Here is a 25,861-nt window from a genome sequence, read left to right on the forward strand (position 1 = left end):
TCTACATATATATTTTTTACTAACCCGTGTATCATACGGGTTCTAACCTAGTTAATAAATTAATTAAGTTTCGGTCACTTTTGTGTTAGTGCACTAAAGTATGTAATATCTCATAGTTATGATGGATCTATGAAAAAAAATTTAAATGTAACGATCCATTTTTTAGTACTTGTTCAGGACATTCGAAATCCCCAAGACGGTTTGTTCAGTGTAAAAACCTTTTGGTCCCAAATTAACTCTTATTGATGTTTTCAAAGTGATCAATATTAAACTTTGAGCCAATTATGTAAACATACAAGACAAAATCTTAAAATACATTTTATTTTTAATCATTATAATCAGTTACTCCTTATTTGAACTCTTGACAATCATTTGCATTGAGGTAATGGCGATCCACACAAACATTTGTTGTGTACGAACGAAGAGTTATCGAATTCGAAGCCTTCTGATCGATACTTTAGTTTCCAAGGTGAAGGAATCTTGCCACATAACCTATTATAACTAACATTAAGACTTTGTAACATGTAAACTTCCAATATTTGAGATGGTATCTCCCCATATATCTTATTATGCGATATATCCAACGTTACCAACGAGTCAACCATGAAACTAACTCGTGACAGATCAAACTCAAAATTGTTTCGTGAGATGTCGATCACGCTTGTGTTCTTCCATGAGCCGAACAACATCGATGCATCACCGGACAAGTTGTTTCTTGACACCTCAAACCTATAGATAATCATGTTACCGATAGATTTAGGGATTTCACCCGATAACATGTTATGAGATAAACCTATTCCTTGTAAAGCCGGTGAGGTGAGGTGACCGAATGACTCGGGGATTGAGCCAGTGAGCCGGTTTCGACCAAGTTCTAGCCCGATCATATTTGGTAGTGTGGCTAGTGAGGGTGGGATTGGGCCTGATAAGTTATTAAACGAAAGATCGATAAACATAACACTTTTAAGCTCGGAAAGAAACGAAGGCACGTGGCCAGACACATTGGTCCAACTTATATCGAAAAACGTTACATGTTTGAGTTTTGTGATGGCTCGGGGGATTTCACCTATAAGAAATGGCATTTTGTGCAGGCGAAGGGTTTTGAGGTACGTTAAGTCCCCAATTGCATCGGGAATTGTACCCGCGAGGTCAGTGTTTGTGAGGGAAAAGTCAATGACACGGTTTGTGGTCTCGTCACAATCAAATCTGCTGCAACAATCGATATCTGCGGTCCATGGCAATAGTTGGGGGCCGTTTGAGAAACTGTTTTTGATTTTTAGAATGGCGGCTTTGTCATCGGGGTGGCAACGCTCCGCCATAACGATCACCGGAGAGAGTAGAAGTAAAAGAAGTAGCATTGACATATTTAGTGATGATTATAATAGCTGTGGATTTGAAATGGATGATGAAGCTCTTTATATGTGTGGATTTTGAGCTAATGGATGAGTTGTAAGGTTGGAACAAGTCAAAATTGGTGAACTATAAAGTTTGACTTTTCTATGTTATTTTAATTTGTTATACTTGATAGGGTTGAACGTTAACTGAACAGAAAACTGGCGAAAACAAACCGAAATTAACCGTAAACCGGATTAGTTTATGTTCTTTCTTCTTTTGGAATTCAACTGCATATTCCATGTTTAGTTAATATGATGCAAGTGAATAAACAATACATATAACTATTTAAAATCTATACTATTTTATTATAAAGATAAGGATACCAAGGAGATAAAATCATGGTCAAACATTGACCATTCAATGTATTTGTAGCCAGTGGGGGTTTAGTTTAATTTGCTGGCACGCATATTATCAAGTGGGAGACAATAATATTAGGGTTGTTCACGAGACGAGTCGAGCCGAACCGAGCGAATGCTTGCTCGTTGCTTGGCTCTTTTACAACGGAACCGAACCGAACGGCTGAAATTCGAACCGAGTGAAAACTGAAACGAGTCAAAATTGAATCGAGCATTTTTCGATCGAACATCGAGCGATTTCGAGCATAATTTATTTCTTTTTCATTTTAATATTTTCAATAATAAAAAAATTTAAAGGCTGTAAATAATATATTTTATAAATAAATTAGTAGTTTTTAGACATATGTGCAATATATTGTAAGTTTTTATTAAAAATAAGTTTGAATTGAGATATAATGATCATGTAAACAAACTTCAAGTATTCTAAAATCTTGAATCGAACAAATAAAACTATAAAATTATCGAAATATGAAAAGTTTTAAGGGGTAAAAATAATTGTAAGCTTATATTTATGTGTTTTGTCTATATATTTATATATTTGTTCATACATAATTATATATAAAATATATTAAAAATATTCGAGCCGAACCGAACCGAACCAAACAGACCTTTGCTCGTTGCTTGGCTCGTTTACAAACCGAACCGAGCAGAGCGGCTCGTTTTCAATCGAGCGAAAAAACGAGCGAGCATTTTCCGAGCAATTTCCGAACGAGCGGCGAGCGAGTTCGAGCGACGGGCGGTTTGGACGGCCCTAGACATTATCTACACTTCCACACACAGCACTGGAATTTCACATTTTAAGTTTAGCTAAATTGGATATATCAACAATACAGTTTGATGTAGCAATTCTACACACATAATAAACTTTAGTTTCAATCAATATAATAATCTATACAAACATGTCCAACACTTATAATTCACTTTGTTGTCAAGACTAAATCTACTTCCATAACTCAATGTCACTCTCATGGATGATTATGAGCAAAATTAGAAAACATGCATTCAAGCAAAAAACATAAACAAAATAATATAATCTCACACTAAACTATGCAATAGATTGTTCTAAACAAAAAAAATTGAAATTTAAGAGTCTGATTATATTGTTAATATAAGCTCACACTAAACTATCTACCCAAGTTAAAACAATAATTACTTTGTTTAAACTATCACTAAACTATTCTAAATCAACTTACTACAAACTCAAATCAAGTTAAACCTTAATACTCAAGCTGAGTCTAAAACATAAATTAAAGCAGGCCTAACTTTCATACATCATTTTTCACTAAACTCGTACCAAAATAATTATTACTATATTACATAATAGAATTTTGTCCAAGAGCCGAGCTTTAAAGAATGGAACACAAAGTGAGCTTAGCTCAATTGAGTTTCAAGAGCATAAGTCTTGATCAAAATTAAATCAAATAAATCAGACTCAACTCATTTAAGAGGAAGAGGGGGGGGGGGGGGGGGCATTCAGAGATGTATAATCGGGTAGGATACCCTAAGCGAGTACAACATTGTTTTCCCTTAGGGTACCCCGTATAAGTATATTGTAGGTGAACCCTCAATTATTAACCATCCAACCATTTATTATCTTTTTAAGCCCCACACATTGAACGCAATGTTGACGTTAAACTTAAATTTCGCAAATGTTCCATTGTACTTGAACAGTCGAATCATATAGAAAAAAAGAATCTGATTGTCATTCTTGAACACAAGACAAAGCAAAACAAACAATGCATCTCACTAGATCTATATGATAACATTTGACACAAATAAGAAAACAAAAATTCTAGCAAAAGTCGTTAATCCTTGCCTTAAAACACAAGCTCATGAGGCTTCATGCCAGCCTTGAGCGAGAATCTAGCTCCCAAATAGCTTTTCAGGTCTGGAACAGCCTCAATGCATGCAATCAATGCGGCATCAACGGTTTTCTGGTCATCTTTCTTGTCTTGTGGAAGCGTGTTCTTTTCCTATAATGCGCATTAATAACGAAAACCATGTCAGTTATGTAAAAACATGAAAAAGTAAAAAATAATAATAACTATATTTAAATGAATTATTTACCTCTTTCTCCGCTTCAAAAAACTCATCCTCTCCTTTCTTCTTCTTCTTCTCGACCTTCTTTCCAAAGTATTTGTCATCAAACTTTTCCACATTAACCCCTGAAAGATCGACCTTTGTTGATGTGGCGATAACGTATGACTGGTTCACTCGCCTCAAAGGAACACCATTGATCTTAAACGGGCCTGCAATGAAAAATGTTAATCAATGATTGCAGAAAATGAGAGAAACAAATAAAAACAGCCATGGAAAAAGTGTAACAAATATTACAAAAAATCACCAGTGTATAAATAAGCTTAAAAAATACTTTCTATTCTATCATCTCATGAATACTTGAAACAGTGTAGCCCAAACAGCAAGCAAACACAACACGTTTAACACTTAAACCCAACTATCTAAACAACTCAAACAAGCTATGAGTTGTAACGAAGTTGACGCGTTGAACATATCATAAACGGGTTAGCGAGTTGTAATAAACAGGCTAAACATGTAATAAACAGAAAAAAATGTACGCAAACATGAACGTACAAAAATATAAATAAATATGTTTCGTCAAAATATAAAGAAAAACAAGATACCTGTAACCAGCAACAATCCAGAAGTAAGCTGTTTCAAGAAAACAACCCTCTTTCCCTTGAATCTTCCAGCCAAGATAATCAACACAGTTCCAGGAGTAATGCTAGCCCTAAAACAACAAACAACCAAACAATCAACCACTAAAACAATACATGAATCGCATCATGATCATCATTAACATACAAGAATTAGTATACCATATACCTGAGCTTAGTTGGTCTGGCTTTGCGCTTGTTAACAAGTGGTTTCTTCACATCATCAGCTGGATAAAACTTTGGTGGCTTCTCAACCGGAGCAGCAGCAACAGCTTGCTTCTCGTGTTTAGGAAAAACACCTCCGTTCTTAGCCTTAATAGCCCAAAGCCCTCTTTTGTGGTACATTTTGGACCGTGAGTATTTCCCCACACCTCTGATCAAATCAGGATTCCTGCAAACATGTGGCTTTCTGTCCTTCGGTGCCATCGTTTCTACATTCAAAATGCACATAAAATGGTAAATTTAAGCAGGCATGAGACCAGTACCATACCAAACCCAAAAATAAAAAAAACATATGAAACCATATACCAAATACCGTACCATTTATTTGGTTCAGTACCGATTATGAGTAAAAACAAGCCAAGCCCAAGCTCAACTAGACTCGTTTAACTAACACAAAGCTCAAACTCGGCTCGTTTTGATCTCTACTTCTAAAGCTCAGCCTCGCAAGTAGTATTTCAAACTCAAGCTCGGGTCGGGATCGACTTGTTTACTTCTTTATTAATGGATTTTTATACATTTATATTTATTTTTCATCAATTACAATTTTATGTATAACATTTTATTTAATTATTTTCAAATAGCATTATATATGTTACGCAATAATTATATATAAACAACATCCTCATTTAGGTTCGCAAGCAGCTCAGGCTCATTTATTAAACAAGCTTAAAGGCTCGAGCTTGGTCTCATTTAAACTCAGCTCGATCAAACTTTGTCATGAGCCGAACTCGAGTAGCTCGCAAGCAGCTCAGCTCGTTTGCACCCTACCATTAAAAATACCAAAATCGATACCGAAAACATAAAAATTGTATTCGTTATAAAGTGCACATCACTAATTTAAAGTTAAACCCACTGTTATTGTATCTCAGCTTAAACTACATCAAGCTGTTACAGGAAAACGCAAATTCGTTGAATTCGAAGAACGATTTAAACGATAATATCGAATCCGCAGATTATTTACTCTAATATAAAGTCAAAACCCTAGAAATCAAAATCGAATGGTTGCAAACTCGAATTGAAATCAGTTACAGATTATAGAGTAATAATGTATATAACACAATTGATTAGGTAAACAATTCATAATAATAGTTTGAATCAGTTGAAACTGTTTACCAGTAGTTTAGTTGGTCCGGTGAAACGCGGCGGCAGTGGGAAATGATGAGAAACCTAATATATGATTCTCTATGGGCCTCATATATGGTCTGGGCCTACTTACACTGGCTAGCCCTTTTGTTTCTCAACAAAGACGATGTGGAGTTATTATATTCTCAGAATCTAAAGTCAGCTAATCGGTCAACTAATGATCATGGTCTACTGGTTTCGTTCTACCTTGGAGTCGTTAGGCGAGCGACAACAGCTCGCTACCAGCGATGGGTTCGTTGTGCAAGCACGACTAGGCATGTACGCCTTCTTTCTCGTTGAGGCCGTGCCCAATGAAGTCTGGGACGAGCCAACAAAACCAAACGTTTCAACACAAATCAAGCATCTCGATCTTCAAATATATGGTCTGTGATCGAAGTACCATCTACCAAAGCCGTGATTGATTATATTTTCGTTTCTTTTTTAGATACGCACGCGTTGCAAAATGTTGAAAACGAGGCTATCATTTTACTCGTCCCATCTTCTTTCATAAATTTGACATGTACTTTTTGGAATACCAATACTACTAGTAATATTAACTTTTATAAATATTATTACCCTGAAAAGATCATATGTTTTTCTTTTTATACATGAAATTCTAAACTTTTGTGACACAAGTGTAGCTCTTCATAACACATTGCTTCAACAATCCTTTTATATTTTTGTGAGGCAAATGTAAGTCCTCCTAACATATTGCTTTAAAATTTCTTTTAATATTTTAGTTATTAAAATGGTTCCTTAAAGGCTTAAATGTATATTTTTTGGAACATATCCTATTTTCAAAATTTCCTTTTGTCATAAACTCCTATGTTTTGGACGTTTAAAAATACTAAATTTCACTTGTTTTATACTAGAAGAAAGCTTGTAACTAACATAACATAACGTAACAATATTTGTAACACAATTATGTGTTTTACTACATCAAACAATTAAAGTTTCAAAAAATCTAAGTATGACTTGCCATCAAGCTTTTGAGCAAAAAAATCCTTTAAGTATGTCTTGGTGGGAACTCGTCAAAAATTTGCAACATTATGTTGTGCAACAAGGGTTCGCGCGGGGCCTAATTCTGTATCCATATTTGAGACATAGAATGTTGCTACTGACATCCTCTCATTGTTTGAGTTCACTGTCGCTTGATGCTCTATGCTCTTGTACACACCATTACTAACAATCTACAAAACTCGTAAAGTTATCAAAAACAAACTAATAAAACAAATTAGAGTTGGCAGTTAGATTCAATTTATTTCTAATGAAATTTTTTTTTAGCTCGGGTTGAAAGTCACCCATTGTCTACTTTGAGAGCCTATAAAATGCTTAAAAAAACATCGAGATGAATGAATGGGTCAAACTAGTTAAAAGCCACCAAACGAGTACGCTGGGTCAAGTTGGTAACCAGTCAAAACGGGTTTAGGTCACACTAGTCGTTTTAAAAAGTGATTGTTTCGATTCAAATCAAAAAGGTTTTGACAACGTTGGATACTAATGGGAAACGAGTCATTTCAAAAACTAACTAGAATCCAAAATTGTCTTACTAATTACCTCCATTATGTCTCCAATGTTGACTACCAATGCATCCGGTCAAGGTTCAACCGTTACCCATTTTCCATCTTTGCGTATTTGTAGGCCCGAAGTTTCGTTTAATTGGTAGAGGATTGTTAAAGCATCTGCATCAGAATGAGGCGAGAACCCCAACGCCATTTCGGGTTGGGGACATGGTGGATAGTAGTTCATTCTCATTGATTGGAAACCATCTTGAAATAACTCACTCATTTCCTCTTTCTCTATTTCTAGAGCCTTAGCCATTTGACCCAATATTGCCATTGCTACCCTCTTCATTTCAATATAATAGGCTTCTAACTTCTCCCTACATATTTATTTAAATGTATTAACAAATACTTAAATAGATAATTCGGAGATGGTATGGTAGTAAGCACCTGAGTCTCCTCCAGGAGAGATTTCAGGTTCGAGATTTGCTCCCACTCATTACTAGAAGTTTCTTTTACAATATTTCGATTTATTAGAAAAATAGTCCCAAAATTATAAATTGAGTTTGTTGCATAAATGGCCCTTTTGGTTATGGATGGGTATTTTGGCCATTTTACCCACAAAACTTAAGCGTAAAACCTGAAACTTGTTACAAATCAAAACCCCGAAACCCAAACTTGCAACTTTTACAAATGAATTCCCAAAAGCATGACTTCAGTCAAACCACAAGGACCATTTACGTGACTAACTATTTATTTTTAAAAGTAGACTTGATTAGATAACTTCAACATGACGAAGTGGTAAGTACCTGATTCCCAATAGATGAATTATGTTTGAATCTTATTTCATCAGTTTTCTACCAAACAAAATATTTGATTTTAGTTATCTAATATTAAAGAACTAGAATATGAACCTTAGAATGAGAGGCAACTTCTGAAATATTTGGGTTTGTCTAAGATTATGTGGAAGAGTAGTTATGTAAAACATGTCTGACCAGTCAAGCTTTTGCTCCTCGGATATAACAAACAATTGACCGAAACCTTCAGGATTGTCTTCTTCCTGCCAAAGCTTCAGCTTCTCCTCCATTGGAAGCTTGAACAGGTTTAAGATTTCCCTCTTGAAATCCTCTAATAAGGACTCACTTATTCCATGATTTATAACCTGTGATTTTCATCAATCACATGAGCTAATTACTTACTCATGTGCCAACATGTATGGTTCAATTACCCAATTATTTGATGGGTTTGGAATGCATATTAGTTTTTATTTGCATAAAACTTTGATACGATCTAAAAGTTAGCAAACCATTACTTGAACCACCCAGACAAAAGGAAACATGACATAGAAAAGACCAATGTAAAAGCATATAAATTCGGCTACAAGTGGAGTTACATGGCCCCATAGGCAAATTTGACCCAACCATCAAGGCCAAAATTCATCATTTAAAAGGTTCTATTTTAGCGTTGATAAATTTCCTTCAATATTAATAAACTCTATTAATTGTAGTTTGAGATAAGTTTGGTTTGTCCCAATGGTTTAGTCATTTTAATTAGTTCAGTCTAATATTGAAACATTGAACGGACCCTTTTAGTCTTTATGGTTGTATTTTTTTCAACCCCCCCCCCCCCTCCCCCTTTTAAGTTTTAGAACATCACTACTCTCCCCTCTACCAATAACACTAGTACACAACGACCATCACTCTACTCACCCACCATGACACAACCGTCTTGGTCACAAAATAAGTTGTCACTGTAGTGGTGTATTTTCCTAAAATTTTTATGAACGAGGGCACAAATTGGTTGTGCTAAAATAATACGGGTTAAAATGGGTTGAGTAAAACTAATTCATACTTGTCTACTTAATGGAATTGTAAAACTATTTACACTTATTACTTAATAATACGATAACTCGGATAACATTTTTATTATTATTTAAGCTCAAAAGTATGTATTTAACTATAATAAGAAAACAAAAACATTTTGTAAACAACAAAAAAAGAAAAACACTTATACATCAACTGACTAATCGAACACTAAATCACATGACTTATATACCCAACTTAGTTAGTTATGATTAATGCCTAATATGGAATGTTTAACTCTATGATTATTTGAAATTTAAATCAAACTAAAAGGGTCTAATTGATAACTTTAATTAACGTAGAGGGGAGTATAGTGAATTAGTCGATTACAGTGTCTTCTTATCTCCATGCAACAAATACTAGCTTCTAACATATGAGTTAATTAACAAAAGTGACCTGGAAGAAGCCCCATTCTTTAGAAGCTGCATGTAGCTTATCAAGCTCAGTACAAGAGCCTTCAAGCAAGCAATGAAGATCAACGACCGGCACCGACATAGCCCGTGCATCATCGGATGCAGGATGGTGATAATGGCGCACATACTGCGGTGGGATCTTGGTCATAGATCGCTTAGCAAGTTCTTGAACACTTGGTACAATCAGTGATCTACCAAAGTTAATCTTGTGGTTTTCCATAGAGAGAGAATATGTAAGAACAAAGCCACAGGATCTCTGCTAAGTCTACTCAAGGTGCTACATCTTTTCATATTCTCAACTATGAAATATAAAGGATAAAAATAAAAGGGTATTTTCAAAACTTGTTTGCTCCACAATGTTTCAACCTTAAAATAAATATAGACCCATACAATTTTAGTAGTCAAGTATACACCACTATCATGATATATGATGTTGGATTTTTGGACTTCTTTAGTTTTTTATATTATCTTTTAAATTTAACTTTTAGGCCATTTAGTTATATCACGAGTTCACGACTATATTTTTGAATCTTCTCTTTTGTTTACAATAGCAAGTTCATCAAACACACAAATGTTTTACTCCCGCCACAACGAGCGGGTTCTATCTTGCCAGAATGCTAGTTATACAACAAAAAGGCATAATACAAACCACGTGCTATCATAATTGATAACTACAATATCTACATTACTCACAATTAAATCTTGATAGGAGGTGGCTTTCTGAATTTAGTTGCTTGTTCAAACCCATATGCAATCTCTATCAATGTTGGCTCTGAACCCTTTAAACCTCCAAAGCAAATACCATAAGGAGCCCCGCTTTTATCATACCCAGCTGGCACAATGATTCCTGGATATCCCCCGATCGCAAGAGCACTAGAACCGCTTGATTTTGGTGTTACTAGCGCGTCCAGGTTGTTATCATTCATCAACTTTTCAAACCCTAATTTTGATGCTTTTTTCAAATTTATTAATGCTTCCTTCTCTAACTTGCTTGTACCATTCATCTTCTCAGCAGCCAAAAACAAATCTTGTGGGTACTCCTTGATCTTTTCCTGCAACATGAGTGATGATTATGGGTCTTTGAAGAACCGTTCTTTAATAATTATATTCTTTATAAGCATGAGAACCGATTACCAGAAAAACCCCACCAATTCCCTACTAACCAAGGAGGGACTCAACTACTCAAGTGCTTACCAGCCAAACCATACATGAGCTCGATTCAAGCCAAGTCAAAACAAGCTCAAGCCTAACAATAAACATGTTTAATAAATGAGCTCGAGCTTCACTTATCGAGCTTGAGCTGGTGCGAGCCTAAATGAGTCTATTCTTTACATACAAACTATGATAAATATAAGTAAATATAATATAAAATGTTTTATATAAAAATTATAATATAATTGTGCCGGGACGTGAACGGGGCTCAGGCTTCACTAATCGAGCTCGAGCTGGCCTGCGACCCTGAAACTTCTATTAATATACTAGATATATATTTAGATAATATATTTTATTATATATAAACTATGATAAAACAATTAAACAAATTATATTGTGTTTTATAATAAAAACTATAATTAGAATACACACATATGCATATATATATATATATAGGATCAGGTTCATTTCAGAAGTGATTTTTATAGCGAAAAGTGATCTCAACCATTAGATCATTAATCAATGGTTGAAACATTATTGCATTTATTGTAAATTTGTAATTAATAAAACTTGAAAGACATTGATATAAATAAGAAAAGGGTAGTTTAGGTAATTACATCATAAAGTAATTATGTAATTACTCTATGATGTAATTACATAGTTACTCTACGTGTATAAATGTACATATAATTACTCTACTTGATTCTCACATTTAGCACGTTAATTTCATTTGTATTTGATCCAAACCCTATATGTGTGTGTGTGTGTATAATTATAAATGTATATATAATAATTTACAGACAATAAACGAACCGAGCTCAAAAAGCTACTCACAAGTCAAGCTTTAGAAATTGAGCTTTAAATAAGTCGAGCACGAGATCGAGCTTTCGTAAGTTAACCAAGCAGAGTTCGAGCCTGGTCAAGCTTTGGCTGAGCTCAGCTCGTTTACACCCTTATTTTACCACTACACCACCCCTGAAGGTTATTCTTGAATAATAATACACAAGGTCAATTGGTCAAGGTGTGGTCTTTACTCACCAAATGGGCATGCTTCTTATTAAAGGCTATGACATCCGCTAAAGATCGCACAGGTGAAGCCACAAGCTTCTTTAAATAAGCATTCAAAGCCGACTTAAATTCTGCTGTTAGTGCTATATCCTCATCACTAGCCATTGAAAGGATACGTTCAAAGTCAATCATTTTCAAATTTTCAACCAAGATAGCCCCATTTCGCCTTGTTTCATGCAAAATTACACAATATAAACTTTAAAAATATATTTTAAAGACGAAAGAAAAACGAACAGCGAAATACGTTTAAATGGTTACCTTAATATTTTGAAATGTTTCTCAAACTTATTCAAGGTTTCAGTGTCATTACCAAATCCAAAGTAGTAATAATCCCTCACAACCCCTAATCTTTTTCCTTTGAGTCCACTTGAATTTAGGTGCTTTAAATAACCATCTTTTGGAATATACTTTGAAGCTTTCTGGGTTGCACTGGCATCATATTTATCAAAACCGACAATGGCATCAAGAACATACACAGCATCTGAAACAGTCCTGCACATTGGTCTGTGTTGCAAAACGGTTAGCAAACTTAAATGGAAGGTTAGAATATTATTATTATTGTAGACTTACCCGACTGTGTCCTGCCTGGGGGAAATTGGAACGACTCCTGATCGGCTTGTGAGGCCTACGGTGGGTTTGATCCCGACAACTGAGTTATTACTTGAAGGACATAGGATTGACCCATCTGTTTCTGTGCCCAGTGATACAGTAACCATGTTTGTTGCAACTGATATAGCCGATCCCGTGCTTGAACCACATGGATCAACACTTGCTACATATGGGTTCTGCATAGATTTCAGAAATTTTTAAACACAATTTCAATGTAGCCGATTTAATAGTGTTGTAGAACTTGCTAGGCGCTAGTCACGCGTTGGGGTACCAACTAGCATTTAATAGATTGGCAGTTAAAGGTAACTAGGTTTCTATCCGCCGCATTGCGGCGGTGTAGTGACTGTTCGTAGCGTTAACGACAATAAACCAAAAAAAGGAAACATACAGAAGATTATTAGCACTCGTATAACTTATAATAAGAAAACATATTTAAGATGAAATTCAGTCGGTTGGTAAAACCCATGCAGTACGGCTGCAAGTCAACATGAATTCGCTGAGCATCGGATTTCAACACCAAAACTAAACCCAAAAATAAATTCATCAACGCCCAAATACAACAAACTAACATATTGGAATAATAAAAATACCTACATATTTAAAAGAAAAAAAATCACGGCGAACTGACATAAAAAACCCACGGTTTGCCAAGGTCAAACATAAAATAATTTAAAACAAAAAAAGAAATGCTTTAAAAAAAATCCTACATATTTAAAAAAAGTCACGGTAAACGCGTTGCCTCGGAGAACCAACATGAATCCAATCGGTCCTAAAAAATAACATAAACTAACTTCAAACAAAAAAAAAGATACATCTAAAGAAAGGACCAACCAGTGCCGCCATGTGGTCCAATCACGTGATCGCAATACCAAACCATGTAAATTAATAGTATATATAATTTTTCAAAATGAGCATAAATTTTCAAATACTTCAAAGATACCAGCTTTGACCAGTTTTGACCAATTTAGACCTATTTTGACCAATTTTACCGACTACCGAATATAGCGACCAATTACATGAACTTGGATCGGTAAGCCACCGATTAGCGACTGGTCACCGATTCATAGCCGACTAATTCCGAAATTTACAACATTTTGACTACTACATCTACATCTAATGTCATGTTGACTGAGGCATTTACACAAACACCTGGTGTGCATCAACTTACAACTGCTTGTTTAGCTCTGGCATTCCACCCGCTAGGCGCATCTGAGCTTCTAAAATGCGCCCATTCACTCAAACTCGCTTTCCCAAGAATAATCGCCCCTGCTTCCCTCAGCTTCTTAACCACACCGGCATCTCGAGCCACGACCGAGCCAAGAAGCGCGTAAGAACCCGCAGTTGTGTTGAGCTTATCTTTGGTGGCAATATTATCCTTCACCAACACAGGGATACCATGTAAGGGTGAGTTTGAAATTGGGGTTTTGTTATAGCGTTGTTGATCAGCTGTTTTAGCTTGAACAAGTGCATCTGGGTTGATTTCGATTACGGCTTTGTAGATGGGATTGAGTTTTTGAATCTGGGTGAGGTAGAATTGGACTAGTTGTTTGGATGTAAGGTGGTTGTGAGTGAAAGCTGATTGAATTTGGAGGATTGTTGCGTCTGGTATGGTGAATTTGGAGGTTGCAATGGTGATGATTATGCTGTTCTGGAATACAACAAGAATTAGTAGAAACATTGGTGTCATCCTCATCGTCTTCGTCTTCGTCTTCTTGTTGATTAAGGAAGGAAGAGGAGTAGAACTTACCGAAACCCGAAATATTTTAAACTGGTATTGCTTTTGAAAATTTTTTATGGGTTTGTGTGATAGGCTTTATTAACCGGGTATGGGTTTGGGCAGTAACAATGTATATGAAGATATGATAATCGATGATTAGAAATGTTGACGAGGGCCTCGTTATGTAGCCGAGGCCGGATTGACCAAGAATCAGCAGAGATTCCCAAGTTAGTGACCGGGTTTTCATACAAGGATAACGGATGCGGAATCAAAACTGGCACCAGACGAGCATCGAAAGAATGAAGCAAGAAAGGCCAACGATGCCCAAACACAAGAAGATCATCCATAAACTCAAAAGTAAAGAGAAGCTCAGTTAAGCAAAACTAGATTGGCGGAAAAAACAAGTACTTGATATGGAAATAAATATAATTTAAACTAGGGGTGTCAATTCTTGACACGACCCGAAACCCAACCCGAACCCGACACGAAAAAAACAGGTTTTGGGTCGGCTAACACGACCCGTTTTACAAACGGGCCGGGTTCGGGTTGACCTGTATAAAAACGGGTTGACCCGTTAACCCGTTTAATTATAGATATCTTAAAATTAATTTTATATTCCCTTTTTAGTTTTAAAATGTGTTAAAGAATTTAATTATTTTTCATTTACCATATTACCTTTTTAGGTCTTCTCTTAAATTCTATTTTTCGTGAACGACACTTTTAAGTTCTCAACCAAAATTTCATTACCCAAGACTCATTTTTTCTATCCATTCACCAATATGCATGAACATATCGTCAAGTCCATCTATATCTAAATCGACTCATGCTTAAATTTCATTTGAATTTTACAATATATGGTTTGAATTTATTATAATTTGTATATCTGATTATATAAACTAACTTGTTTAAAAAATATAGGTTAAAACGGGTCGTATTCGGGTCGACCCGAATTTATGTGTGTGCGGGTTAAGGTTGACATATTTGACACGAATAATAATATGGGTCGGGTTCGGGTTGCACATTTCAACCTGCCAACCCGCAACCTGTTAACCCGCCAACCTGCCAACCCGACACGTTTGACACCCCTAATTTAAACACATACACTTATAACACGTATGGTTATTAAATCCAACATACAGCTCAGACGTACAATTACATACAACTTGAACAACTTTGGTAATTTACACATATTTCCATCTTTAAATGATAATTTCTAGTGTATACTAACTTTTGAATATTATATTGTCTGAAAGTTTCTTGTTTAAGTTGTTAAGAAAAATAACATTTCCACGTGATTTACGCATTAGTTATTGTATTGAACTATTGAAATATTTTTCCAACTAGTGGTACAACACTACAACAATACCGCGTATCAAAGTATGGTGATCATGTCGTACACACCGCGGTGGGATCTTGGTCATAGATTGCTTTGCAAGCTCTTGAACACTTGGTACGATCAGTGATCTACCAAAGTTAATCTTGTTGTTTTCCATTTAGAACAAACAAACTCACATGAACAAATGTTTTGTACGAGGTTTGTTTCACCATAATTTAGAGTTGGCCGATTAGGTGGGAGGTTGAAAGTGGGTAATTATCATAGAGTAATTTCATAATTACTCTATGATGTAATTACATAATTACTCTACTTGTATATATAATTACTCTACTTGATTCTCACGTTTAGCACGTTAATTTCATTTGTACGTTAACCTTCATATATATATATATATATTAATTTTCTTCTACTACAAATTCTCTATCTTTTGGATGCTTAAAACTCAATTTCACTTGTCTTTTATACCAAAAGAAAACTTGCAACAAACATAATATAGCAACATAGTTATGGGAATACTCAGTCAAAACAACTAAAGCTATAATCCAATTATGGAATGTGGTCAAAACGTTCAAGCTTCATAATATCCAAGTATGATTTACCATCAAGCTTTCTAGCAAAGAATTCTTTGAAGTATGTCTCGAGGGGTACTCTCTGGAAGTTTGCTACATTATGTTTTTCAACAAGGCTTCGCGCAGGGCCTAAATCCGTACCCATACTTGAGCTGTAGAATGTTGCTACTGACATCCTCTCATTGTTTGAGTTCACTATCGCTTGATGCTCTATGCTCTTGTACACACCATTACTTACAATCTGTGAACACATGTACACACCATTACGTACATATTGTCGTTTTAAACAATGGCCACTTCAGTTGAGATCAGAACAGGTTACAAAAAAATGAATACACGTTAAAACGGGCCATTTTAAAAAATGAACAATGTCCATCATCTTTTAAGTAATGAGCTATCACCAAAGGTTATCAATTCCATACATCTAACAAGTATCCTATCCAAAATTATGTCACTGAATACCTCCATTATGTCTCCGATGTTGACTACCAACGCATCCGGTCGAGGTTTAACCGTTAGCCATTTTCCATCTTTGCGTATTTGTAGGCCTGCAGTTTCGTTTAACTGGTAGAGGATTGTTAAAGCATCTGCATCGGAATGAGGCGAGAATCCCAACGCCATCTCGGGCTGGGGACATGGTGGATAATAATTTATTCTCACTGATTGGACACCATCTTGAAACAACTCATTCATTTCCTCTTTGTCCATCCCTAGAGCCTTGGCCATTTGATCCAATATTGACATTGCTATCCTTTTCATTTCATTACAGTAAGTTTCTAACTTCTCCCTGCAGTTTTTTATATTTATTTAAATTTATTCACAAAGAGTCAAATAGATAATTCAAAGATGGTGCGGTGGGTGTGCATGAAACCGAAATAATTGAATGGTAACCAAAATAACCGATGTAAACGGGCCGAAATAACTGGACCCAAGTAAAACAACGATATGGTTTTATGTTGTGTAAATAACTGATTTTTCGGTTCAGTTTTGGTTTAGCATCAACCAAAAAGCGAACTAAACCAAAAAACCGATTTCAAGGAGTTTATAAGAAATTAATAAATGGTACCGAGTAACTAAAATGTTTCAAGTCCAAATGTGTAATAATCAATTAACCAGTAATTAGCAAAAAATAAAAAATAAAAAAAATCTAGGCTCGATTCAAGGCCGAACTCATTATTATGGACCAAGTTTTTTTCAGCCCAAAATTTTTAAACCCAAATGATAAACCGTAACCGAACCAAACCCTTTGTGAAAACTGAACAAACAGAAAACGAATGGTTTTCAAAAACCTAAAAACGTCGTTTTTGGTTCAGTATTAGCCCAAAACCGATCCATGCACTGATGCACATGCTTGAGTCTTGCTTACACTGGCTTTATATCACAACCAGAAGTATGATTTCGGTTATTTAATATCAAATAATGAGTTTCAAAATGCACAATGTCAAGTTTTAGCTAGAAGTTGAACCTGAGGATGAGTGGCAACTTCTGAAATAGTTGGAGCTGTCTGAGATTATGTGGAAGAGTGGTTATGTAAAACATGTCTGACCAGTCAAGCTTCTGCTCTTCGGATACGACAAACAGCTGACCGAAACCTTCGTGGTTGTCTTCTTCCTGCCAAAGCTTTAGTTTCTCCTCCATTGGAAGCTTGAACATGTTCAAGACTTCCCTCTTGAAATCCTCTAATAAAGACTCACTTATTCCATGGTTTATAACCTGTTTTGTTTTTATCAACCAATTCTTTAGTCCTAAAATTGGTCGAAAACGTCTAAAAATGGCGTGGAACCAGCCTAAATTAGCCTTATACCGGTCTAAAACATGTTTAATATAGCACTCGCGCCTAGGCCTAAGGCTCACCCTTTGTCCCATTACTACACCCACACACACTAAACCCCCTACTGTGATCCATATTATAACTTTAAACTAAAATCCAGGGCTGCTAAACGGGTTGCGTTGGTGGGTTGGTGGGTAAAACCAGACACGAACACAAGCTCACACAAACCCGAAAATCATGTCACACACATGAGCCAAACACAACTAGTGTATTTGTGGGTTGACATTAACATGACCTGTTTTACCTGAGGAAAAACATATTAATACTTTCTAATTCTAAGTTTACATATTATTTTTATTTTTCGCACCAATTATGCTAATACTATTCCAATTTATATTCAAAATTTTAAATTTTGACATAAAAATATACAAACAGTTAAAAGTTATAATATGAATCAAAATTTAACAAAATAATTATTCGGTAAATAGGTTAATCAAGTCAACCCACAAACCCATCATGTTAATTAACACAAACAGATTCGACTTGAATTCGTGTCGTGTCAGAAATTCACACCTTGTTGATAAAAGAGTTATGAAACTATAAAACTAATATTTTATATATCAAGAAAGAGATTAATCTGACCTGGAAGAAGCCCCATTCTTTAGAAGCTGCATGTAGGTTGTTGAGTTCAGTAGAAGAGCCTTCAAGCAAGCAGTGAAGATCAATGACTGGCACTGATGGAGCCTGTGCATCGTCGGATGCAGGATGGTGATTATGGTGCACATACCGAGGTGGGATCTTGGTAATAGACTGCTTAGCAAGTTCTTGAACACTTGGTACAATTAGTGATCTACCAAAGTTAATCTTGTGGTGTTCCATAATAAGAACAAATCTTAATCTACTAAATCTGTCTTATCCTATGTTCATGTTACATCGATCTATGTTGTATATATAGTTAAAAAAACCAAAGAAGTAGTTCTCATCCATATCACATCATGTGTATTATTTTATTTACTAGCTTTTGAACTCGTGTATTACACGGGATTTGTCAAATAATAAAAATTTAATGATCCATTATCTAAAAGAAATGAACAGAATTATAGGTAAAAAGAAGATAAAATATATAGTATAAACAATAAGAAGTCTAAAATCTCAAATTTACAAATTTGATTTTTGTATGTACAACATTTGCAAAAATTGTTTCAATTACCCGTGGATAACTATGATAAATATAATTTACTATAAAACGATTACAATAAAGTGGCAGGCAAACGGGCAACAAGCTGCGCCGCAACCCCCTTTTGAACAGCAAAGCCAATCCTGCTAAAAACGAAGCTTTGAGACCTAGAAGCTGAAGAGGTTCCGTGTACGACGCGCTGAACCCTACTCAAAAATTTCACAGCCTCTGGAGCCAGAAAACCAAATGTATCAAAGGCAAATGGTAGAAAGACATGTTGATTATCTAAACAAGCTTTCTCGTGTTTAACAACTTTGCCCGATTCAGCCTTCAACGCAGCCTGACCCACAACAAACCCACGGTCCCTGAGCCCAACAAGAGGAGACACTCCTGTAAGATCCACACAAGCGTGTTTCCCCCCTGCCCACCCGAACACAAGAATATCAGCTGGTCGTAAAGTAGACCTCCCTTCAATAGGATCCGTGAGAAAGTTAACAGGGGCCTCCTTTTTAGCAGAAATCCCTGCCCGTTTAAGAACATCACACAGAACATCCCTAACCAGATCATGTCTGTAATTAAAGCCAGGCAATTCTTTGCAATGCACCGCATGGTCACCAAAAGAATCCAAACAGACCTTGCGACAAATTGGGCAAGGTTCATCCGCCGGGAACATAGGGATCATTAACCGGTACTTAAGGATAGCCCGATACTCCAAACCCGACATACGTTGGCCTAATCCTTCAATGGGGATAGCCGTTAGAAAATCCTGAGCCCGAGGAGCCCGAAGGCATTCAAACACCGCTTTTTGGCGAGGGGATAGATCAAACTTCACTTCTAAACTCTTGACGATTCCACTAAATAAGGCACTCGCCACAACATGTTGGGCTTTAAGGGGGGGGGGGGCGGTGTCCTTATTAGAGAACCCGCTAAGATCAAAAGAGAAATTATAACTCATTTCTCAAAACTGTTTTGTCCCATGACCCATGGATATGTAGGATAAATAAGATAAGAAATTGGAAATGAAATTATAAGCCATTTGCCAAAATTGTTTTGGCCCATGACAAATGGATAGTTAAAATGAATGAGATGATAAATTAGAGAATTAGAAAGGAAATTATAACCCATTTGTCAATATGGTTTTGCTTCATAACCCATGGGTAAGTAGGATGAATGAGAAGAGAGATTAGGCCTAGAATAAATATGGGATTGCCACGTCATCCTCATTATTTTCTTTTACTAGTATAGTTAGATTAGATTAGATTAGATTTGTTTAATATATAATAAGTTTTATTAAAGGCATAGTTGTATTAAAAAATAAATAATTTTTAGGGATTAACAATTTTTACCGACTACCCGTACTGTAACAAACTAATACGAATTGACCAACATCAATACCCGCAGATGCATTCATTTTTTTTATTTCCAGTTTTAATAATGATTTGGGAGGTTACTTCTTTCTCAACCGTAGTAAATTTCGATTGGGATTGTTTAAAACTATTTTGTAATTGGTGTTCCTCAGTGTTGTCGTTAGAGGCAAGACCCGCCACATTTTCATGGGGGATCATTCTCCACCCAGCAGCTACTTTACCATATTAAAAATTTGTAGTTCGTTTGAAATTTGGACGGGTATTATGTTGTGTTTACAAGTTAACATTTAGAAAGAAGAGACAAAATTTGAAAGGAAATAAACAAATATGGCGTAGTTTTTTTAATGAAGAGAAAGGTTGAGTAATGTTCAGGTCAAAAATAGTTTAGAACTAAACAGGAGCTAACCTTATTTATGAAGAAATATGAGGTTAGTTAAGAAACATAAACCCAAACGCGCTACCCAAACACAACCCGTTAAGAATGTCCAGTTTGGTTCGGGTAAAACATGGTTCAGACTGAAATAGGAACTAACCTCACTTTGAAGAAAAGATGAGATTAGTTAAGAGTTAAGACACGTGAACCTAAATACAACCCGCGTATTCACAGGTTGACCCCCGTTGTGTTTTTTTTCCCCTTTTTATGTACTAATTTCTGATCCATATTTCAATAGGAATCGAACTTGGTATTTGAGTAATTTGGATGACGAAAAATTTGTGTCTTCCCAGTTTCCACACAATTCAGAAGCTGTGGTATGTCTTCTTGTAAGCTCTCTTATTATTAATGTCAATGCAGCAGGTCCAATTATCCAGAGTATATTGCAGGCTTGCAGCAGGTCCTGATTATCCTTTTTGCAGAAGGGATTGTGACAAAAAAGAGATACATTTGCTTATTATTTGCATTAACTCAGTGATATAGTGATATGCTCTTACATTTATGATATATGGATATAGCATATTACATTTATGTATCTCATTGTTTCCTTTGCTTGGTTTTGGTCTTTTAGTTTCTTTACTCTTTTTTTTATATATGTTAATATTTATAAAAATAACGAATTCTATTTGAAATCTATCACTATCTTCTGTTGTATTTAGAATGCAATTTTTACCTTATTCTGTCTTTGTTATCAGGTTAAAAACTGGATGTCATTTCCAACTACAAGTATTACAATGACATGCTGCAGAGGACTAAAGGTAGATGTGTTACAATGATGTGTTTAAGGTAGATGTTGCCATGTTGAAAAATGATATGCAAATTTCTTTTCTTTTCCTTTCTTACTTTTTTGCATTATACCGCGTTAATCTTTTTTCATATGAGGGCTGGATAAACGGTGGCATCATAATTGTGGTGTAACGATATATATTATTTAGTTATTTACAGTTTTATTATTCTCCACACAGTGTTGTGCAAATTTCCCTCAGCGGAGATCACCACCTTGACCTCCTTTGTGCAATATTAGCAAGACGAATCACATTCTAAATTGAACTTTTTTATGTCCTCATTGAAATTACTACTGTTTTACGGCTTTACCATTCTTATACCAACTAAGAGATAAAAGACTTTAAACATGAGCGACTGATTTAGTGAAAAAATATGATGATCTCCTCATAACACTTGTGACAATTTTTTATTTCTGACAGCTATAATGTATTATGGAGCGATACACGCAGGTTTGAGCATTCACATGGTATTTATTGGCTTGCTGATAATGCAATATAAAAACTTATGGCACTCCAAGAAAGAGGTTTATCATGTCTTTGGTAATATTTAGATTTTTTTGTTATTTAGGGGGTGTTTGGGATTTGCTTATTTTATCTCCTTATGACTTATAAGAACTTATAAGGTGTGTGGGAAAGCTAAAGGTTATGAGTTTATAAGACAATTTTGTAACTTATGACTTATTATATAAGTTATAAGGTTAAATAAGGAATCCCAATTCCCAAACACCTCCTTACTACGAGATATTCATTGGGCTTTTAGCTATTTTAAGCAGATGCTACGAGATGTGTTATAATTAATTAGATGAGTACTATGAATTCGGGACAAAAAATGATCAAATATAAAAAAAACATTCATGTAAAAGGTGGAAGCAATGTATAAAGAGAAAAATTTGGAAATTAAGTATTGGAAGTTTGATCACATAAATCTGCTCTTTATTATCTGTTACTTTAAGAAGTTTTTTGAGATTTGTTATTTGTGTTTGGTGTTACAAGTTTGCATATTGTAAATATAAAATTAATACACAATTTCTCAATAAAATATTATGAAATATAATATATGTTATTTATTATAGATTTTTCTTAATTTCATAATTTTTGTACTCAGTCCCGTGTATCACACGGGTTTATAACCTATTTGGAAATATTTGAAGAGAAAAGAATAGATCATTGTCATATTCATATTTCAATTCCAATTTTTACCCTCATCAACAAGATGACGAGATAATCTCCCACAACCGCCAAGTCTTTAATCGAACTTCTGTCATCTTGCCCATATCACAATTCTCCCAACTCTCTCTTTTCTCGGTGCAAGCCGAAGCCCAAACCCTAGGGCCTAGCCCAAGCCTGAAATCAAAAAAATTGTTTTAACCGAACTAAGTACCAGCCAACACATATAGTGTAGGTCCGGTTTCCCAAGTTTTTGAAACATTATTTGGTTAACATTTTTACATAAACATATACCAACCAACACATATATTGGTCCGGTTTGGATCTACTCCGTCCAATTTGCTCAGCACAACTTTTTGAAACATCAGTTTGTAAATAACATATTGGGTCCAAACAAAGTAATAAACAGTGGGATTTTATAGTTATTATAAACATAAAACAAAACTAGCCATCTCATAAACCTAGTCCGTGATCAACATCTTATAAACTTAATATCAGACAACGACTATATGAAATTAACCGATAACAATATCAAGTTATCACAACAACCCATCAGTTCTCGCCGGCAACCTCCTAAAGAAGTTCATCGGTACCGAAGGTAGCCGGTTCCTTAAACTAGGATGCCTCATCACAAACAACCCGGCCGCCACCACAACCCCTCTAACCGGGACCATATAGAGCACAATCGCCATCACAAAACAAAACACCAAAAACATACCCGTGGCTCGCGGGTCCCGCCACGTCACCAGATTCTGAACCCGCTCCCCTTGAGTCGCCACGTCACCAATCAAGCTCTGAATCCGGGCCCCCACACTTCTAAGCCGGTCATACCTCAACTTCAACGCCTCACCATGTTTCGAACTTGGAAACGAGTCGAATTCTTCATCGAGTTCGTCACCGTTCAATCTATCCGCATAAGATAACTTTATATCCATATGAGGCGGGTGTCGGGCCCGCGACCGATACCTAGAAACGCCGATAATGAACATGTAAAGAAACATAAAACTAAAAATCATTTGCGGGTTGTACACGACGATCAAGAAGAAAACGTGCACGAGAACCGTGAGAACCGGGTTAGTCCATACGCATATGTGGTAGAACCATTTGCAAAACCACACGAGACCCGACAGAACCTCGATTAACCGACAATAGTTAGCCTTACTCTTCCTCAAACTCCACATAGTCGAACCCACATCGAGCATGTAATCGACCACCTCTTTCCTCAAAGGCGGTTCGGCTCGGTTCAACCGCATTGCCATTATTTGAGTCGCATGGTGCCTCAAACTGTCTTGTTGGAACATCGTTAACGGGTGAATGTAATGCATATTCGGTAACAACGGTTGCGAGTACATTTGCACAAAATTCATCAACGACACGCACGTGAACCGAACCGCAAGCTGGATTTCCCCCATCTTTTTCACACCTGACGGGTGTAACGCGATCAATGGATACGAATGCGTGTACACCCGATCCGCTTCAAGTGTCGATAACCGAATTCTTACTTTCCCAATTCTCAAATCCTTACTCCCACCCCCGTTATCAACCCCTTGTAGATGATTATTATCGAACACGACAATCGTGATAACCGTACACGGATCGAAAACCTCCCACGTATACTGCTCGTTCCACTTCGGGTTTAACGAATCAATCACGGTTCGCGTTCGGATCCATTTCTGCCCATATTTCGCTACACAATACGCGTCTACCGCCCCATGCCCGTTTCTCGCTTTCCCTGGGGTTAACCCGGTAGCGTTCAATATCCCCAATTCGAGCACACCAATGCTCGATGACCCAAGTAGCCGATGAGTCGCCCGAAGATCGCTACTATACTGAGTCAATTCGTCTAAAACATGATACCCGCCATCCAAACACACGCGTATATGAATCTTACTGTTTAACTCGACTACATTAACCTCCCCGTTTTCGCCTCGAGTATGTTTCTCAAGATTAAACCATTTACTACTTACGACTCGGGTATCCATTCGTTTTTCGACATTATGAAGAGGGATCGAGCATCTACCGACCGTCTCTTCCTTATTCCCGAGCTTTTCCTCAACCGATAAAACCAAGTGTTCGTCGAACGGCTCGGCAACAACAAACATCAAATCCTCATTCCAACTCGGTTTACCAGAAACCTTAGTCCTCAAAACCATATTCATAACCGCGCCTTTGACATAAACCTCAGGCTGTCTATTACTGTTATAATAACTACTATTCGGTTGCAGCTCGTGAGCCTCGATCACATGAACCCGAACATACCAAAGCCGAGGCGATAAATACACCTTGGACCGAATACTCGAAACCCCATCACCATCAACAGAAACCGAATCGAAATGCCACGAATCGGGGAACGCCTCGTCGGCTTGAGTCCCCATCCAAACCGCAACCATTAACTCCCCGCCACTCACATTCTCCAACCGGTACCATTGCGCCGCCAACGCGCTGTCGGGCGGGACCCGAACCGGGAGCTCAGTGATGTCAAACGAAAGCCCGCCAATTGAGCTGTCTTCATCCTCACCCACATCCTTATTTCTAACCATTAACTCGATTGTCAACGACTGAATCCGATCCTTTGCGAATGCAAACACTTGGTTCCATTCGGGGTTCGGGTTCTTTTCGAAATGATTAGTGCAAGCAATGAAGTTACCGAGCTTAATCTCAACGTAAGCATCAGGGGTATTCTCGGGATTACCTTGTTTTGGCGGTAAATCCCTCGCTTTGACAATTCGAATATACAAGTAATGCATTTGCTCCACGAGATCAAATGCGATCCCGAATCTTTCGTTACCCGGAACCCGTCCGCCGCCTAAGCTTGGACGGGTTTCGCGTAAATTGAACTCATCAGGAGCCACATTATTACTGTTCTGGGTTTGGTTTTGATTCGGGCTTTGGTTTTGATTGTGTCTCGCCATTGAAGGAAATGAGTGTGTTTGGAAGTGAAATTGGGATGAGATTGAAGTGGGTTTTATAAATGCAGAGCCGTTACAGGCGGTTGTGGGTAATCCGATAAACAGGGGATGTGGGTTGAGATCAAGATTTTGAAATTGTAACCGTTGAGTGATTAAATTGAGATAAAGAAGATAAGGAAATTGAGGAAGAATAAGGGGAATGTAATGATACAGAGTAATTAATTGTATGAGATATTGCAATGGTGATGAAGAGTGTG

The 25,861-nt window shown here is 36.5% G+C and overlaps 6 protein-coding genes across 6 annotated transcripts; all 6 read right to left on the reverse strand.

Moving 5' to 3' along the window:
* Window positions 1-200: 200 nt before the first annotated feature.
* Window positions 201-1,451, reverse strand: LOC143545045 (polygalacturonase inhibitor 2-like). Its single transcript, XM_077036998.1, has one exon. It carries the CDS (start codon window positions 1,359-1,361, stop codon window positions 369-371), a length of 993 nt encoding a protein of 330 aa, XP_076893113.1. The 5' UTR covers window positions 1,362-1,451; the 3' UTR covers window positions 201-368.
* Window positions 1,452-3,425: 1,974 nt separating this feature from the next.
* On the reverse strand, window positions 3,426-5,818 carry LOC143545070 (large ribosomal subunit protein eL6-like). Its single transcript, XM_077037018.1, has 5 exons — window positions 5,759-5,818; window positions 4,593-4,854; window positions 4,391-4,497; window positions 3,816-3,997; window positions 3,426-3,721 (listed from the first exon to the last, which is right to left on the reverse strand). Exons 2-5 carry the CDS (start codon window positions 4,847-4,849, stop codon window positions 3,566-3,568), a joined length of 702 nt encoding a protein of 233 aa, XP_076893133.1. The 5' UTR covers window positions 4,850-4,854; window positions 5,759-5,818; the 3' UTR covers window positions 3,426-3,565.
* Window positions 5,819-7,084: 1,266 nt separating this feature from the next.
* LOC143545046 (protein SRG1-like) lies at window positions 7,085-9,987 on the reverse strand. The gene is made up of 3 exons (XM_077036999.1): window positions 9,528-9,987; window positions 8,184-8,431; window positions 7,085-7,649 (listed from the first exon to the last, which is right to left on the reverse strand). The coding sequence occupies exons 1-3, from the start codon at window positions 9,762-9,764 to the stop codon at window positions 7,364-7,366; spliced, it is 771 nt and encodes a 256-aa protein (XP_076893114.1). The 5' UTR covers window positions 9,765-9,987; the 3' UTR covers window positions 7,085-7,363.
* Window positions 9,988-10,165: 178 nt separating this feature from the next.
* Window positions 10,166-14,060, reverse strand: LOC143545071 (putative amidase At4g34880). The gene is made up of 5 exons (XM_077037019.1): window positions 13,542-14,060; window positions 12,335-12,549; window positions 12,023-12,268; window positions 11,735-11,930; window positions 10,166-10,596 (listed from the first exon to the last, which is right to left on the reverse strand). Exons 1-5 carry the CDS (start codon window positions 14,058-14,060, stop codon window positions 10,240-10,242), a joined length of 1,533 nt encoding a protein of 510 aa, XP_076893134.1. The 3' UTR covers window positions 10,166-10,239.
* Window positions 14,061-15,907: 1,847 nt separating this feature from the next.
* Window positions 15,908-18,668, reverse strand: LOC143545047 (oxoglutarate-dependent flavonoid 7-O-demethylase 1-like). Its single transcript, XM_077037000.1, has 4 exons — window positions 18,409-18,668; window positions 17,461-17,708; window positions 16,458-16,782; window positions 15,908-16,236 (listed from the first exon to the last, which is right to left on the reverse strand). Exons 1-4 carry the CDS (start codon window positions 18,643-18,645, stop codon window positions 15,973-15,975), a joined length of 1,074 nt encoding a protein of 357 aa, XP_076893115.1. The 5' UTR covers window positions 18,646-18,668; the 3' UTR covers window positions 15,908-15,972.
* A 4,517-nt stretch (window positions 18,669-23,185) lies between these two features.
* Window positions 23,186-25,607, reverse strand: LOC143545048 (FT-interacting protein 4-like). The gene has a single exon (XM_077037001.1). It carries the CDS (start codon window positions 25,605-25,607, stop codon window positions 23,235-23,237), a length of 2,373 nt encoding a protein of 790 aa, XP_076893116.1. The 3' UTR covers window positions 23,186-23,234.
* Window positions 25,608-25,861: the final 254 nt, after the last annotated feature.

Source organism: Bidens hawaiensis, unplaced genomic scaffold (assembly GCF_021521415.1).
Source record: "Bidens hawaiensis isolate Kalapana, Puna unplaced genomic scaffold, B.hawaiensis_p1.1 tig00013810_1, whole genome shotgun sequence".
NCBI lineage: Eukaryota > Viridiplantae > Streptophyta > Magnoliopsida > Asterales > Asteraceae > Bidens > Bidens hawaiensis.

Bases quoted from the DNA above. Each gene is read 5' to 3' on its own strand.
- LOC143545045 (XM_077036998.1), bottom strand. From the start codon at position 1,361: ATGTCAATGCTACTTCTTTTACTTCTACTCTCTCCGGTGATCGTTATG.
- LOC143545070 (XM_077037018.1), bottom strand. From the start codon at position 4,849: ATGGCACCGAAGGACAGAAAGCCACATGTTTGCAGGAATCCTGATTTG. The intron at 4,498-4,592 runs GTATATGGTATA...TTGTTGTTTTAG, and splicing joins GCCAGACCAACTAAGCTCAG to GGCTAGCATTACTCCTGGAA. The intron at 3,998-4,390 runs GTATCTTGTTTT...TTTTCATTGCAG, and splicing joins TGGATTGTTGCTGGTTACAG to GCCCGTTTAAGATCAATGGT.
- LOC143545047 (XM_077037000.1), bottom strand. From the start codon at position 18,645: ATGGAACACCACAAGATTAACTTTGGTAGATCACTAATTGTACCAAGT. The intron at 17,709-18,408 runs GTCAGATTAATC...AAAACAAAACAG, and splicing joins AAGAATGGGGCTTCTTCCAG to GTTATAAACCATGGAATAAG. The intron at 16,237-16,457 runs GTATTCAGTGAC...ATGTGTTCACAG, and splicing joins ACATCGGAGACATAATGGAG to ATTGTAAGTAATGGTGTGTA.
- LOC143545071 (XM_077037019.1), bottom strand. From the start codon at position 14,060: ATGACACCAATGTTTCTACTAATTCTTGTTGTATTCCAGAACAGCATA. The intron at 12,550-13,541 runs GTAAGTTGATGC...AAATCTATGCAG, and splicing joins CCAGAGCTAAACAAGCAGTT to AACCCATATGTAGCAAGTGT. The intron at 12,269-12,334 runs GTAAGTCTACAA...TTTGCAACACAG, and splicing joins CCCAGGCAGGACACAGTCGG to ACCAATGTGCAGGACTGTTT.
- LOC143545048 (XM_077037001.1), bottom strand. From the start codon at position 25,607: ATGGCGAGACACAATCAAAACCAAAGCCCGAATCAAAACCAAACCCAG.
- LOC143545046 (XM_077036999.1), bottom strand. From the start codon at position 9,764: ATGGAAAACCACAAGATTAACTTTGGTAGATCACTGATTGTACCAAGT. The intron at 8,432-9,527 runs GTCACTTTTGTT...TGAAAATCACAG, and splicing joins AAGAATGGGGCTTCTTCCAG to GTTATAAATCATGGAATAAG. The intron at 7,650-8,183 runs GTTCATATTCTA...ATAAATATGTAG, and splicing joins AAGTTGCCTCTCATTCTAAG to GGAGAAGTTAGAAGCCTATT.